We start from the raw sequence: 15,563 nt of genomic DNA on the forward strand, positions 1-15,563 counted from the left end.
CCACAAGTAGGGAATGGATAATATCCCTTGCCACAACCCCAAGATCAAACATCTATCCAATCTAATAACATTGTCCGAAACATTGATAAAACCGACCAGTTATGCAAAATTACAGTGGTATTATTAGCCACAATGAATGACTAGTAACAATAACTAACACAAATATAACAATATTAGTTAATAATTAAACAGGACCACACAAATAACAAGAGGCAAAAAAAAAAATGGGGGAAAAACCCTTTCTCTGGGACTATTCCAGCCTCAATAGTATTTTGGCTTCACACAGAGATTTTATCAATGACCTGGGGTGGAGGGTAAGCAGTTCTGAGTAGCTCACCACTGGCTGAGAACTTTCAGCTCACAGCCAATGGCTGGTACCCCTCCCCGGAATGTTCAGAATCCCCTGATTTCCAGTCTAGCTCTGTCTGCCCAAGAGAGAACTTCCTGTCTCCCTGTTACCCAGCCATCTGGGGTGCCAAACTCTAATGGGGAAAAGCCAGGGAAGGTGCCTTAAATATTAAATATGGGCTCTGTGGGTGGATAGGAGACAGGAAGGGACAATGGGAAAGACTTTACAAGCCAGGGAACCAGGTTTAACTACAAGGGAAAGACCACTGACTGAAATGACAATTAAGCCTGACCAACTGTCACTCAGCCCCCCCACCCAGCCTGGAATAAATACAGATTAATACATACACACAATGAGGACATAACATTACTTAAAACACAACAGGGAATCAGTTTAATTATAATATGAGGGGATTGGGAAGGGGGTAGGTAAACTATGGCTAACAACCCAGGACTGGAGTCAAAAGGGGTAAGATCCCTAGCTAGCCTGACTTCTGCCAGGCTTTGACAGCTTGGCTAAGGACCTGGGGAAGAGGGCTTGAACTTGGGATCTCACAACTCTTCCAGGAATGTTACAGGATGCCAGAAATCAACTCCTTCAGAATTGATGACCCAAAGTAGCCAGGCAGGGAGTGAAGACTGCAAGCTGTCCACCAGATCACAGGTCACTTCCCTATTCAGTGCTGTCTAGCAGGATTGATGTCCTCTGCTTCAACCTTCACGACACTCCAAGATCCCAGGTAATTGGGGTACAGCTCCACTAGCTCTGAGGTCTCCCAGGGTCAGTTACAACTTGTCCCAACCACCTTGGAGTCTCTCTCAGTCAGCAAGAACACACTTCCTGCTTCCCCATTCCATTTTGGAATTCTCCAGCCCTTCCTGTTAAGTCTCCTAAATGATAATTTAAGTAATCTTCCTCATAACACACCACAATCTCCTTCCTTCTTACTTGGATATTTCTCAAGTAGAAAATTCATCAGATCTTCTCCAACTTCCAACTCTCTGAGCTAAAAACCCTTGGACCTCCTTCCTTGAGTCAGAACAGACCAAGAGAGAGTGAGAGAGTTCATTGGTCTAACTGTCCCTTTCAAGAACCTCTGAGAAATTATTTTTATTTCCCATGATCCTCTCTTGAAAAATTCTATTTTGGCTTAAGGAAATCTGGCTTTCTCAAATTTTGATATTTATTTATTGCAATCAACCTTATTTCCTAGTCAACTCTTAATTAACAAACATCCTATTACAAAAGAAATAATTGATCCAACAATTCAAGTTTTATATGGGAATCTCAAAAATAGAAATTTCTCATCATAATAATCTAATCTTTTCTTTAGTCTTGAAATATTTACACCAATAATCTTAGAATTACCATCTCTGAATGTTTTTCATATGGAAACAATTTCTGATTGTGACTAGGAAGTTTCTGCCATCCAATTCCAACTCTGCCTAGAAAGAAATAGAAAATGTCTTAGCACAGAGGCATTTCAGAGATATAGATTTAGAGGGAAGCATCAGGGAAAGACTGTCAGAATACAGCTGTGTGCTTTGTACTTGTCATCCGTATTATGTATTAACACAAGTTCAAAACTTAACGTTTTCCTTAAGCTGTTAGAACATCAGATTCAGACCCATGTAGAGAGAATTTTGGGATTTTTTTTGTTCCTAATGAAAAAGATGACATAAAGGCATGCAATTTGTATAATACTGTGTATTAGTACTTTGATGAGAATTTAAAAAAGAATTTAGATTGAGTAGAAATGTGACTTTATTATTATTATTTTTTTACATTTTTAAGCCCTTAACTTCTGTGTGGCTCCTATGTGGAAGAGTGGTTAGGGTGGGCAATGGGGGTCAAGTGACTTGCCCAGGGTCACACAGCTGGGAAGTGTCTGAGGCCGGATTTGAACCTAGGACCTCCCGTCTCTAGGCCTGACTCTCAATCCACTGAGCTACCCAGCTGCCCCCAGAAATGTGACGTTAGGGATAATCTATTAATTTCCTGATGCTAACATACACAATAAAGAAGAACCATTCCCAAATTAATTAATTATGCTCCTACTTTAAAGGTTTATAATTTGTTTATGGCCTTCTACCTTGAGAAGAGGGTATTAGCACATAGAAGTATTTGTTAAACTTGATTCCTAGTAAGATACTTGTGAAATGCAATAATGGCTACAATGACAGTAGAAACACTTAATTATTTGTGGGAAAAGAATGAAAAAACAAACAAGTGTGTTGGTTACTTCCTGCTGTTGGCTGTAGAATATCTTTTTCTTAACAATAGTCATTTTTTGGCTATTGTACCTGCACCATCAGATACACTAGAAGGGTAGGGAGAGGTCTTTAGAATAATAAATTTATATTTAGCTTTAAGGCTTAAGGGAAGAAAGAAATTAAGGGAAATGGTTAAGGGATTTAAAAAAAAATAATACTGCTTAGCTTAATTCAATAGTGGAGTATGGAAGTCTTTTTAGTTGGATAAATCATAAGAAACCAATGAAACAGAACTCAAGTATATACAGATTTCCTTGTTTGATTCTTGGCACCAGGCAATGAATCATTCCTTTCTTTAGTACCAGCTACAATCATTCTGGGAGTTGATTTCTTTTTGTCAGAAGCAAATGCCAACAATACTAATTTCTATTAGTAGGTCACTGGAACCATCTTATTCCTTTTCTCTCCACTCTTCTGGGGTCCTTTCCTTACTTTCTCAAAGCCCATGTACATATCTAGTACAGGCCTAGATCTATCTCCTTGAGGAAAGCAGCCAGACTAAATAAACGTTCACCTCCATATAACTGTACTTACTGAGCTCCATTTTGAATAACTGGTAAGTGTCAGGGTTCCGTATAGTGAAGGCAATATATATCTCTGGAGATCTCTGATCTTCTAGACAAGCAGAGAGCTTTTGCAGCACTCCAATGAGGGAGAGGATTATTTCTGGATCATATAGCACATCTGCAATGAGAAACTGAGATTATTCACTTCCCTTTAAGTTTATTACTTAAAAATAGAAGTTATGGGCCTTCTTGACTTACGAAGCAAGGCTAGAACTTAGAAAATGTAGCAGTCACATATGTTTTATGCTTCATTACTCATTAAAATGGAGTAATCTAGGTGAAAAGTTTATTTTCAAGCTGCTAAAAGGTACTACCAAAAAAAATTATAGGCAATGAATGGCTTGTGCCCTTGGTGGTGAAAAAGTAACCCACTGATCAATATCAAAGATGCCTAATGAAGCAAAACCTGTTAGGCTTAACCATTTCTGTCTTCTCAGACTGGTATAATGAAAAGCCCAATAGCTTTGGATAGGAGGATCTATATTTGAATTCCAACTCTGCTGCTTACCGTCCTTGGGAACAACTTGTTAACCTTTGACTCTCTTATTTAAAAATAAAAGTATTGTCTGATGAGTTCTCTAGCTTTTTAATTTAATGATCCTACTTTTTTGTTTGTTTTTTTTTTAAACCCTTAACTTCTGTGTATTGGCTCATAGGTGGGAGAGTGGTAAGGGTGGGCAATGGGGGTCAAGTGACTTGCCCAGGGTCACACAACTGGGAAGTGTCTGAGGCTAGATTTGAACCTAGGACCTACCGTCTCTAGGCCTGACTCTCAATCCACTGAGCTACCCAGCTGCTCCCAATGATTCTACTTTCTGATGATTTTTCAGTTTACTTACTAGCTCCTGATTGGGAGAAAAGAACTAAAAATTTAAAAAACTAGATGAAATGTCTATTCCTTTCCTAGACTTTGCCATTCTGACACCCCAGGATACCTAAAAGGCCCACAATGAAATTTAGAATCAATACCAAACTATAAAATAGAATCACAGAATTTTAAATTTGGTGAGTAGACCTTTAAAAGACTTCTGGTCAGTGATGCTAAGCAAGTCCTATGTGAACAAAAGATGAGAATAACAGGAGGCCAGTGTATTGTGGCCTTATAATATAATCAGTAAACAACATTGCTTTTGTCCAAGAGTAGTTTTTAAAATGGCCTTTGTTCCTGAAGCTGTCTTGAAATCTTGTTAACTAAGCAATGATATATGTAAAGTGCGTTAGAAATGGAAGATGTAATATGGATGCAAATCATTTAAGAAGCAGGGTGATAAAGTAGAAAGAGCATTGGGCTATAAGTTGAAGACTTAGGTTTTGAGTACTGACTTTGAGAATGGCTAGCTGTGTGACAATGAGCAAGTCATAACCATTGTCCATTTCCTTTCTGAACAAAATCAGAGGTCATTCACCTGATAGATACATTTATGAAAAGAAGTTGTATAGCTATAACCTAAAATGAGGATGTTATGTGTTTAGTAATACACAGGTAACAATTGTAATAATCCCTTGTATTTGTTTTACTCTGAGAGTTATAAATAAATTTCAAACATTTAATCATGTTTTCCTGTTAACAGTTTCCACTATTGCACCCCTTCTCCCTTAACCTGGGAGATAGATCTAGCTATATTTCTCATCTCCAACCCAACCTGACTTGGTCATTACCTGCTGCAATGACAACATCTGGCTGGAAGACAGAGAGTTGCTCTGTAGTAACTAGGTCCCAATCCAGCTGAACAGCAGTCACAGTGGGTTTGGGGGAGACTGGTGTATTGTTTGAAGGTTGCAGGGGTGCTGTGAAATCTGGCTTTAGCAAGAAGCCATTTAAGAGGATATTTCCTTTGAGCTGCTGAAGAACCTGACTGTGACAATCGCTGAAGACATATGCTTTGGGATGGCACATCTTGCAAATAGCCAGGCCTGTAAAACCAACTCCACTTCCTAGCTCCAAGACAGTCCTGGGTGTGAGAAGAAGAGAAAGGGAGCAAATTAATATTTCTGCAAGTATCGATCTACTTTTTCTGTTTGCTTCAGGTCCTATCCCATCTGATACCTGTTACTGAAGGCTGCTGGGTTTTCTATGGCCCATTCTGCAAGGTAGAGAGCAGCATCCCAGGTGACAAGGCCAGTGGTTCCCTGAGAAATAATTGCTGTACTTTCAGAGAGTGAGACTGAATTTCCAGAGGGCTATTAGAGAAAGAAAACTTCTTTAATCAAATAAAAACAATACTTCTTTAAATATTAAGTGAACAGCAAATCATCACAAATCCTATATATAGCCTTCTCTGACTCCTTGAGTTTCAAATGGCATGTCCCTCTGGCTATCACGGATTTTATGAGCTCAACAAGTTTAAGATGAACACTAAAATTCTCTTACCTTTGTGGTACTCTATCTAGCCAAAGGACACTATTTGGATTATTGGTTAAGAATATGTGTATAACATTTAGCCATAAAACTGTTATGTTTCTTCATGTAAATAAACTAAATAACCTGATGAGTTGTTTCTAATTTTTCTGAAGTGTGCGTGTGTGTGTATGTGTATATATATATATATCACATAGACTAATGATCCCTTCTTGAATTAGCATCCTAAGAGATAACATCTGTGCCACTAGAGATAAGATACTTTTGCCAAATAATTAAAAAGTATTTATTAAATGCCTCCTTATTATGTGGCAGGCACTGTTCTCAATGCTGAGGATCTAAATAAAAAGTGAAATGGTTACTGGCCTTAACTTGTTATTCCAATTTGGACACAGTTTATATAAAGGGAAATGATGTAGAGAAGGTGGTGTTGGTTCGTAGGTCAAAGTGTTAGCAAAGTAAGTTAAACTCTCCTACCAGCAAATAACTCCGGTGGCACTGGGTGGATTCCTCAGCAGACAGAATTTCTGCTAATGCATCATATAGCTCATCCAAAGGCTCTGTGTGAGCAGTTTCATGCTGCAGATATAAAGAGCAAGTATTCAAGGACTCAGCCAAAAGGATTAAGTGACAATGATTAAACATTTCTTGTTTAGGAAGTAAAGAATGGTATAACTAACAAGCTCCTATCCACCCAGCTATGGTAGCTTTATCCATGTGGTGGGAATCTCCATGTTCAAAGCACACAATCATATGATAAAAGTATGTTTGTGAGATTAGATTCTGACATTAGCCAATATATAATCATCATCTTGCAGACTAGTTGTTAGTAATGAACAAGGAAGTTTGGCTTTCTTGCTTCTAAAAATCCAATCCACTTTCAGGGAAGATCAGGATGGATTCCAGAAACTATGTTCACCTTCAGAATACACACTGCTTTGGTTCAGGATATGATTTGTGAAGAAGAGCTGTAAGTTCTTTACCTTCTTAATTAGCTCAGAGAGGAAGCACTGAGTATATTTCACGGATGGAGGATGTTTCACACACAGTGGATGTAGGACAGTCTGTGAAAAATAACAAATATAGGTTGTTAATGGAACTAGTCCTTTAGAGTATTTTATAACTCCATAGTTTCTCAAGCTTAATTAGAGGGACAATAAAAAACTAGATGGATGATCCCAAAATAAGTAGAATGTGAACTCTTTGAGGGCAGGGCCTGTCTTCCCCTTATAGTTATATTTCCAGTGCTTAGGAAAGTACTAGGCAACACAGTAGAAGTTTAATATTCTTGTTGATTATTGATTGTGGAATAGAGGGTGGACATACATGGTTATAATCATGATGCCTGATGCCTCAAAAAGTTGACTCTGAATCCAAAAGCAATATTCCAAAAAATCTTTCAGGGGAGAAAGGAATGCTGAGAAAAGTGCTTCCATATCCAGAGAAAGACCCTGCCCTCTGGCAGGAGCACATTATCTTGGTCCAAATTTCCTTAGGGCTGCCAGTGAGTGAAAGAACCACTGGATTACCTTGAACCAAATCTGCAGTTTAGCCAATCTTCAGGTATGTGAACTATCTTGTTTGGCAGAAAAGGTCATATAATATAATTGCAGTTGGGATATATCCTGTTTTCTACTATCTTTACTTCTAGACAATGTTACATCCCTCATCCTTTTTTAAGTTAAATTTTGTTTTTTTTTTCAATTATATATAGAAACAATTTTTGACAATTATCTTCTGACATTTTGATAGACTCCCTCTCTTCCTCCCTTCCCCCCTCAGGGTAAATTATTTGATATAGGCTATATAAATGCTTTCATGCAATACATATTTCTATATTTCTCTTGCTTTGACTGATCAGTATCAATATACAATACATATACATCATTATATATGCAATATATATCATATATATATCACATATACTATATATATCATACATGCAATAAAAAACTAATGAAGGAAATAAAGTGAAGGAAGGTGTGTTTTGATTTGCAGTCTGATTGTAACAATTCCTTCTTTGGCTGTGGATAGCATTTTTTTTTTTTTTTATCACAAGTCTCTTGGGTTATCTTCAAACCCTGTTTTGCTTATAAGAGTTTAGTCCTTCACAGTTGATCATTGTACAATATTTCTGTTACTGTTGTAAAAATAAAATGGGTGGACACAAAAATAAGGATAATGACCTAGAAAATAAAGGTTCAAAAGTATTACTCCAAGATGGAAGGTAAGGGTTAAAAAAAAAATTAACACTCTCTCAGCTCTTTTTGAAACTCCAATTCTTCCTCAAGTCAGCTTTTCTACTTCTTATCTCTAATAAAATAATGCTTATTTTCTAATATCATCTTTATACTGTATACACTGTTTTTCTGGTTCTGCTCTCTTCACTAGACAATATTACATTTTAAAGCAGTTATGCTAAAGTATTATGCTGTCCTTCCCTTTGGACCTACCACTAGGTTAGCTGTAGACCAGGGGTCGGCAACCTTTTTGGCCGTGAGAGCCATAAACGCCACATTTTTTAAAATGTAATTTCCTGAGAGCCATACAGTGCTCACAGTGCGCGCTCCTGTAACAGAGCCTGAAAATAAATTGACTTTATGGCTCCTGCAGAAAGAGCCATATCTGGCCCTCAAAAGAGCCAGATATGGCTCGAGAGCCATACTTTGCCGATCCCTGCTGTAGAACCTCTTCTCCCTTTCTTCCTGCTGCCCAGAATTCCTCTAAGCTGCTTGACTGCTCACCTTACTTGGATGAAATGGGAATCATCGACCAACTATTTCTTCTGGCCAGACAGAAGACCACCAGGCCTTAGCATCTCTCCCCCCACTGCATCTGAGGTCTTGATGAAATCTAAGAATGCCATCTGCTTCTGTCTGACTTTCCATCTGTCCTGTAGGTGATTTTCCCTTTGAGTAGTCTCTCCTCAATCAGAATGGGAGCTCCCTGAGAACAGAGGTCATGATTTTTCTATTTATATACCCAGTACATAGCTTATAATGTTCATTTCATCTTCACTCCAAATAGAAGACAAAGACATAATGCTAAGATAAAAAGAAGTCTGTAGATTATGTGTGATTTATACTTCCACCACATAAACAAAGATAAACTGTAACTGCAGGTTAAGCAAAGGTAGGATGACTGCTTTGTATCATCTAGCAGATGATGCTAGATGATACAAGCTTCAATTTATACCTCACATTTATAAGGTTTAGAGGCAGTATGGTATAGTGAATAGGGGGCTGACCTTGGGCTCAAAAAGACATATAGTATCTCTTTGAACATGGGCAAGTCCCAATCTTAGTGCCCTAAGCAACTTTTTTGTTTTCCAATTAATAAGATAATTTTCCTTCCTTTTCCCTTCCCCCCCAAAAATGCATAATCAAATGAAACAAATTATCATATTAGCCACATATAAATATGTGTCTCACTTTACATAGTTCATCACCATTCTTCCAGGAACTGAGCAGCATTCTTCTTTACTGGTTCTCTGGAATCATGGTTGATTACTGCACTAATCAAAGTTGTCTTTCCAACCTGTTCATTTTTAAAACATCTTTAGAGTATAAATTGTCCTCTTAGTTCTGCTCTCTTTACTTTCCATTACTTCATACAAGTGTTTCCAGTATTTTCTGAAACCATTCTTTTTTAACGACTTTTTTGGCTTAGGCAGTCTTCTAAGACTAAAAATTCTAGACAGGTTGCCATGAAGTGAAGAGTTTTTATAACTGAGAACCCTACACAAATTCGATTATAGGTCTAGAGTTTACAAGGTTAAGTGTGAGTTTACAAGGTCAAATGTATCTAACACTGTACTCCTACACTCATGTGTAGTCACTGCTTTCTAAATAGCCAGGTAAATTAAAAAACTCTATTATGCCAGCTATTAAAAGCTTAAAGAATATATAGCACCTGTCATCTTTGTTTATGTTGCAGATGGTTTTAAAAAATGCATTAAATTCCCTCCTCTCAAATGTATTTGTATACGTTCAGATAGCTTCCTCCATGGAAACAAAGCATCCAAAGCTGTCTATTGTGCTGACACTCCAATACAGCATGATACAAATGACTTCTTTTGAAGTTTCTGTTTTTAAAGGCTACAGAATGCTGGCTGCTGACATGGCAGGTGGCAGCATATCCTTGCAAAGACTCAGTCTGCCTGAATATGTCTCAAAAGTGAGATGGCATTAAAATCTATGGTTTTTTTTATTTTTACCTTTTTCAAAATATTCAGCAGCAGCTCAGAATCCAATGAATTCTTTAATTTCTCTTCAAGGCTCTATTCAAATGAGAGTAAAAAACATGAAGAAAAATGTCAAGGACATTTTCAGAGGAACATTAAACTTGCAAATGGTACATTTTGCTAAAGAATGTTATGATTCACTGGAGACCCTGGGCCAAGAGGAAATGGAAGCCATAATCAGGTTTGACCTTGATACATTAGACATAATCTATGAATAAAAGGAAAGGAAATGAACAAACAGAAAAGGCAACCTCAAATCATTAGTTTTTATATAATCCATTCAGAATTTTAGAGCTGGAAGAAATGTTAGTGATAGTAGAGTTTAGATTCCTTATTTTACAGGAGAGGAAGATACAAATTAATATTAAATATTTAATATACAAATTAATATGGAAACATCTTTCCACATTAATGAACTGGTAACTTAGGCATAACCAAAGAAAATTATCTTAAAGAGGCTTGTTTATGTCCTGGATTAGTACAAGTATTTACAAACACAAAAGCCCCAAATGGCTCCCTTGATGTTGACTCCCTCTCACAGGTGATTTAGTACAGAGAGGTTGTACCCTAGTAATATTTTAAGGCTCAACTAGGGTCATAGTAATTTCCATGTTATTTTTTGAATGATTAACATTCATAATATTGTTACTATGATTGTGAAGTTGCTGAAATAACATAAATAACTAGAATGGGTAATGAAATACTTCACGGGGTATAGTCAATTTGTAATATTCAGAATGTATAGCTACAGTGAGCTCACTCCATTTCAAGGGAATTTTAAATGAAAACATTTTAAATTATAATCACAATACTTTGGCACAATGATAAATTTGCTTTCAAGGCAGTGTTAAAGGTGTTCAATCCTTAAGTCAAGGCCCTCCCTCCCTTCTACCTTCCATTCTGAGTTTGGGAGTATTATTTTGCCATATTTGGTTAGGCCATTTTATGCCTTTCCCATACCCTCTTCTCCCCAAGTAGTTGTGAACATTTTCTTCTTAGGAGAGGCAATTAATGTTTATTTTGCATTGAGATTGGTAAAAACAAAAAATCCACTATCAAAACTCTCATGAAAGGTTCACATCTTCTGAAAACTGGATAATTATAATAATAGTTAGACAGTTAGCACTTATATAGTGCTTTAAGGTTTGGGAAGAGCTTAAGAATATCTCATTTTATCCATGGGACAATACTGAGATGTGTAATTATTATCCCCATTTTAAAGCTGAGGAAACTAATATGTTTACATTCATTTCATTTTTTTTTTAAACCCCTAACTTCTGTGTATTGGCTCCTAGGTGGAAGAGTGGTAAGGGTGGGCAATGGGGGTCAAGTGACTTGCCCAGGGTCACACAGCTGGGAAGTGTCTGTGGCAGGATTTGAACCTAGGACCTCCTGTCTCTAGGCCTGACTCAATCCACTGAGCTACCCAGCTGCCCCAGAAACTAAGATGTTTAAACAGATTATATGACTTGCCCAAGGCCACACAGCTAGCTTGAGAATTGGAACTTGTGTCTTGTGATTCCAGATCAAGTAGGGGATCTTTGGGAGGTCAAGGAAAACTGTTTATTATTCTGTCAGTATACTAAACTGTTGTTGAGGAATTGATTCAAAAAGCCCTTAGTAAGGACTTTTTTTCGATGAGGCAGCAAAGAAGCTTAGTGGATAGATCACTGGGCTTGGAATCAGGAAGACTGGATTTCAAACCCGGCCCCAGACACTTACTAGCCAAGCCACTTAACCAGTGTTTACCTTAATCCATTCGGGAAGGAAATGAGAAATCACCCCTGGGTCTTTGCCAAGTGAACCTTATGGACAGTACGGAGGCTCTATGCAATGTAACAATAACAACAACACGCCTTCTGAGATTTCATCACGTTTGTACTGACTCTATCCTAAGCTCACATATTAGTATGGAATGGGCGCTCATAGTGGGCAAGGGAAATGTTTCTGCCTTTCCGTTTAACTCTGGCACTTGTCAGTTAGTACCTAGCATCTAGACAGTGTTAAATATAGGTTTGTTGAATGACTGCCCGAAGTGTCCATCGGCAGCACAGGGAGGCAGGGGAAGGGGCTCGGGTCCCTCAGAATCTTGATTTCTATGGGGAAAACTGCAGCACTTGCTTGTTGGCTTCTAGGCGGGAGTCCCTTCCTCACGTGCTGGTGCCAAGTCAGAGCCCGCGGCAGAATGGTGCAACCCGTCCCACCTCGCGCCTTTCTTCCCAGCATCCGGTATCACCGGTCCCAATGCCACTCTTAGCTCCTTGGACCTCGTTGGGACTGGGCAGAACACAGACGGCCTCCGTTCCTACTCTGGTCCCTGCCCCCAACCTCTGCCCGGCCAGGGACTCCAGGCCTAGTCCTCCGTGTTAGGAGTACGGCCCGGTGCCCCGGAGGTCTCCCCCCAACCCCTGCAATCCCTCACCCTCCAAGGGAAAGACGGGAGAGGCCGCGCCGCCAAAAAGCGGCGCTCGAAGCCGTCGATTAAAGGCGAGGAAGCCATGCTCTCTACCATTGTTACGGTGCGCGCGGCAGCCACGCAGAGGAGTGCTTTCGAGGCCAGGGAGGAGCTTAACGGCCCAGGGAATAGGCGTTGGTTTTGAAGGCGGGGCCTGTGGCGCGAATATTTGGCGTCGGGGGCAGGCGTCTACTTGAGGCTAGATCTGTGATAGGGTATTTGACTTGGAGGTGGGGCCTGTGGGGCAGACATTTTCCTCGTAGGTGGGAACTTTTTTTTTTTTTGAGGAAGCTTGGTGGGGACGGTCATTTGCTTCTGAGGACGGGCTCTGATAGGATTATTTGACTTGATTTGGAGGCGGGGCCTATGGGGCGGACATTTTCATCTACGGGTGGGCGGGGGACGGTGGGGAACGGTTTTTTTTTGTTTTTTTTTTTTGAGGGGCAATATTGGGGAGGCGGTCATTTTCTTTAGAGGCTGGGCTTGGGATAGAGTATTTGTCTTGGAGGCGCGGCCTAAGGGGCGAATTTTTTTCCCCTTGAAGGGGTGACAGCTTTTTTTTTTTTTTTTTTTTTTCCCTGAGGCAGGCATGAGGGGGCGGGCATTTGCTTTAGAGGCCAGGCCTGTGATAGGGTATTTGACTTTGAGGCGGGACCTAGTTGAAGTACTTTCTTGGAGGCGGGGCTGTGGGCCGACGTTCCCTTTGGAGGCGAGGCCAGTGGGAGATACTCGTCTTGGTGGCGGGCGGTGAAATCTGAGAGGCGGGCGTTGGAGACATTGACGGAGGAGGACGTTTTGCCTAGGGGGTGGGGTCTGTGATAAAGATTTGTTTTGGAGGAGGAGCTTGGGGGTGGATCTTTACTTTGGAGGAGGGGCCGTATAGACGGCCTTGGGGGAGGACTCTGGAGGCGGAGCTTGTGGTCGTGCACTTGCTTGGAGGCTGTAACTAGAGGTGGGTATTTTACTTTGAGGCGGGGCCCGTGGGCGGGTCTGCGAGAAGGGGCAGGGCATTTGCTTTGGAGGAGGGGCTTTTGGGGGCGGATATTTACGTTAGAGGCGGGGACAGTGATAGAGAATTTGGCTTAGAGGCGGGGTCTGTGGGCGGACTTTTGATTTGGCAAAATAAAGGAAAGGCTGGAGGAGGCGGGCGTTGGGGCGGAGTGTGCTTTAGAGGCGGGACCTGGGGGTTTGATGGAGGTGCAGGCCCTGGGGAGAAATAGGGAGGACCTGGAGGTCAATTTAAAGGCTAGAAAGAAGCACAAAGTGGCTTGGGAACGGGGTCTGTAAGGAGTTGCGAGATTCTGGAGGAGGTCCTAGAAGAAGGTCCTGGGCCTTAAAGGCAGGAAGTCCTGGAAAGTATTGAATGGGGGAAGGTTAGATAAAATAACACGATTCATCTGGGGAAATAAAAGGTGTCAAGAATCTCAAGGAAAACAATATAAATGATAAGAGATGAAGGAGTAAATACCGTATTATAAAGCGGATCATCAGAACTGCTTGGGAATGGTTAAATGATTGAAACACTGATTAATAGAACATAAGTAAGCAAAACCCGGAAATAATGGAGTATCACAGCACTTTTGTGGTAGCAAAGAAATTGGAGTGAAATGGGTTCCCATCGTTTGGGGAAGGGGGCTGAAAGATGAAATGTGATTTCTTGGTAAGAAATGATATATATGAAGAATTCAAAGAAACAGCAAGATATGTGAACTGGAGCAGAGCAAAATAAGTAGAATAAAGAGAACCGCACAATGACCAAAAAATCATAAAGGGAAATAGTATTGGAAGGCATCTGAAATCTGAGCAATGCATTAGCTTTCAGAGGCCTGATGGTGAAGTATGAAAAGGGTTGGCCACAGAAGGAAGGTGTGACCCAACATTGTCAAACATGGCTAGTTTTATTGATCTGTTTCACTCAATTTTACTTGAGAAGCAGCCTGGCAGAATGGAGTCCTGGGTTTTATATCAGAGAAATCTAGATTCCTGTATTTCATACTACTTATATGACCCTGGGCAAGTCACATAATCTCTGTGCCTCAGTTTCCTCATTTATAAAATGGATTTGATAATTATAGCTTCTTTGACATGGAATTTTTGTGAGGATCAAGTGAGATGTCGTACCTTGAAAACAGAAATAATATGAATAGGAACTGTTTTCAATACTTTTTTGTCACAAAAGAAAATTCTATTAATTATTGGAAAATAATGAAAAAGACATTTATTTTGTTAAAAGAAGTATTAATGTACTGGTAGAAGATTGATGGAAGAGATAGTTTGAGACCTATAACACTCTTAGATATGAAATTTTACTTAGGAAAATGGTTGAGGGACAGTAACTGAGTGCAATTGTTTTTTCCTTATGGTGTTTATGTTTGGAACTACATTATCTAGCAAGACCGTCTTCTGTTTCTTAGGCATTGTTTCTTTAAAGATTTTGAACTGTTGTTATCTAATATACTCACACTATGTTAACAACCCATACACATATTTTATTTTATAACAAAAAATATCCAACATCCTTCAATAAATACATCAGGTAGAGCAAAGTGGATTTGACTGGGTCTTGGTTCTGAAATGCACATTTTGAAGTACCGGGTTTTAGAACTGTGTAAGAGGTAAATCTTTCTGGCTTTCTTGCTTTTCACTTCTTTGTCTGTGGAGGAAAGTAAAAGGGTCAGATTAGTTAAACCTTTAACTCATAATTGTATTTCTATATGTTTATTGAAATCCACTGAAGTCCTGGTACTTGGTGTCAAGCATATTTAAGAGTCTACTATATGCTAGGCAGCTAGGCACCTTGCTAAGTAATAGGATTCAAAGACAAAAAAGAAATAGTTTCCATCCTCAGAGAGCTTATATTCTATTGGAAGAGACGACAAATGTACTTTTAAATTTATAGGAAACATATGTAAAAGGGATCAAAAGTATTGATCTTGGTACTATCATCCTTCCAGTCACCTAGGTGTCATGCTGGATACCTTATTCCAATCAATGACAAATCCTGTGCATTATACATTTATAATGTCTTTTGTATATTCTTCTCTTTCTGTGACACTTCCACAACCAAATGCAGGCATCTCACATCTAGATGATTGTGATAGCCTATTCATTTGCTTCCCAGCTTCAAATCTTTCCTCACTCCAATTGATTTTCCATTCAGCTGTCAAATTGGTCTTCCTAAAACACTAGTCTGATTATGCCACTTCCTTTTCAATAAATTACACTGGCTTCTGGTAACCTACAGTATCAAATATATAATACTTTGGTATTCATAACTCAGCACCTTCCAACCTTTCTAGTTTTCCTAAACATTACATC

General features: G+C 39.4%; 2 protein-coding genes across 2 annotated transcripts in view; both read right to left on the reverse strand.

The window, feature by feature from the left end:
* Positions 1 to 1,515: 1,515 nt before the first annotated feature.
* Positions 1,516 to 12,290, reverse strand: LOC123231085 (protein-lysine N-methyltransferase EEF2KMT-like). Its single transcript, XM_044657306.1, has 8 exons — positions 12,213 to 12,290; positions 9,764 to 9,826; positions 6,531 to 6,611; positions 6,025 to 6,126; positions 5,236 to 5,369; positions 4,848 to 5,140; positions 3,157 to 3,306; positions 1,516 to 1,794 (listed from the first exon to the last, which is right to left on the reverse strand). Exons 1-8 carry the CDS (start codon positions 12,288 to 12,290, stop codon positions 1,694 to 1,696), a joined length of 1,002 nt encoding a protein of 333 aa, XP_044513241.1. The 3' UTR covers positions 1,516 to 1,693.
* Positions 12,291 to 12,358: 68 nt separating this feature from the next.
* LOC123249300 (ectonucleotide pyrophosphatase/phosphodiesterase family member 7-like) overlaps positions 12,359 to 15,563 on the reverse strand; it is a 57,688-nt gene continuing 54,483 nt past the window's right edge. Inside the window, exons 6-7 of the mRNA XM_044678295.1 lie at positions 12,901 to 13,235; positions 12,359 to 12,450 (exon numbers count right to left, since the gene is read on the reverse strand). Of these exons, the coding sequence (XP_044534230.1) occupies positions 12,359 to 12,450; positions 12,901 to 13,235 (427 nt within the window). The remainder of the gene's footprint in view (positions 12,451 to 12,900; positions 13,236 to 15,563) is intronic.

This window comes from Gracilinanus agilis, chromosome 1, assembly GCF_016433145.1.
Source record: "Gracilinanus agilis isolate LMUSP501 chromosome 1, AgileGrace, whole genome shotgun sequence".
Classification (NCBI taxonomy): Eukaryota; Metazoa; Chordata; class Mammalia; order Didelphimorphia; family Didelphidae; genus Gracilinanus; species Gracilinanus agilis.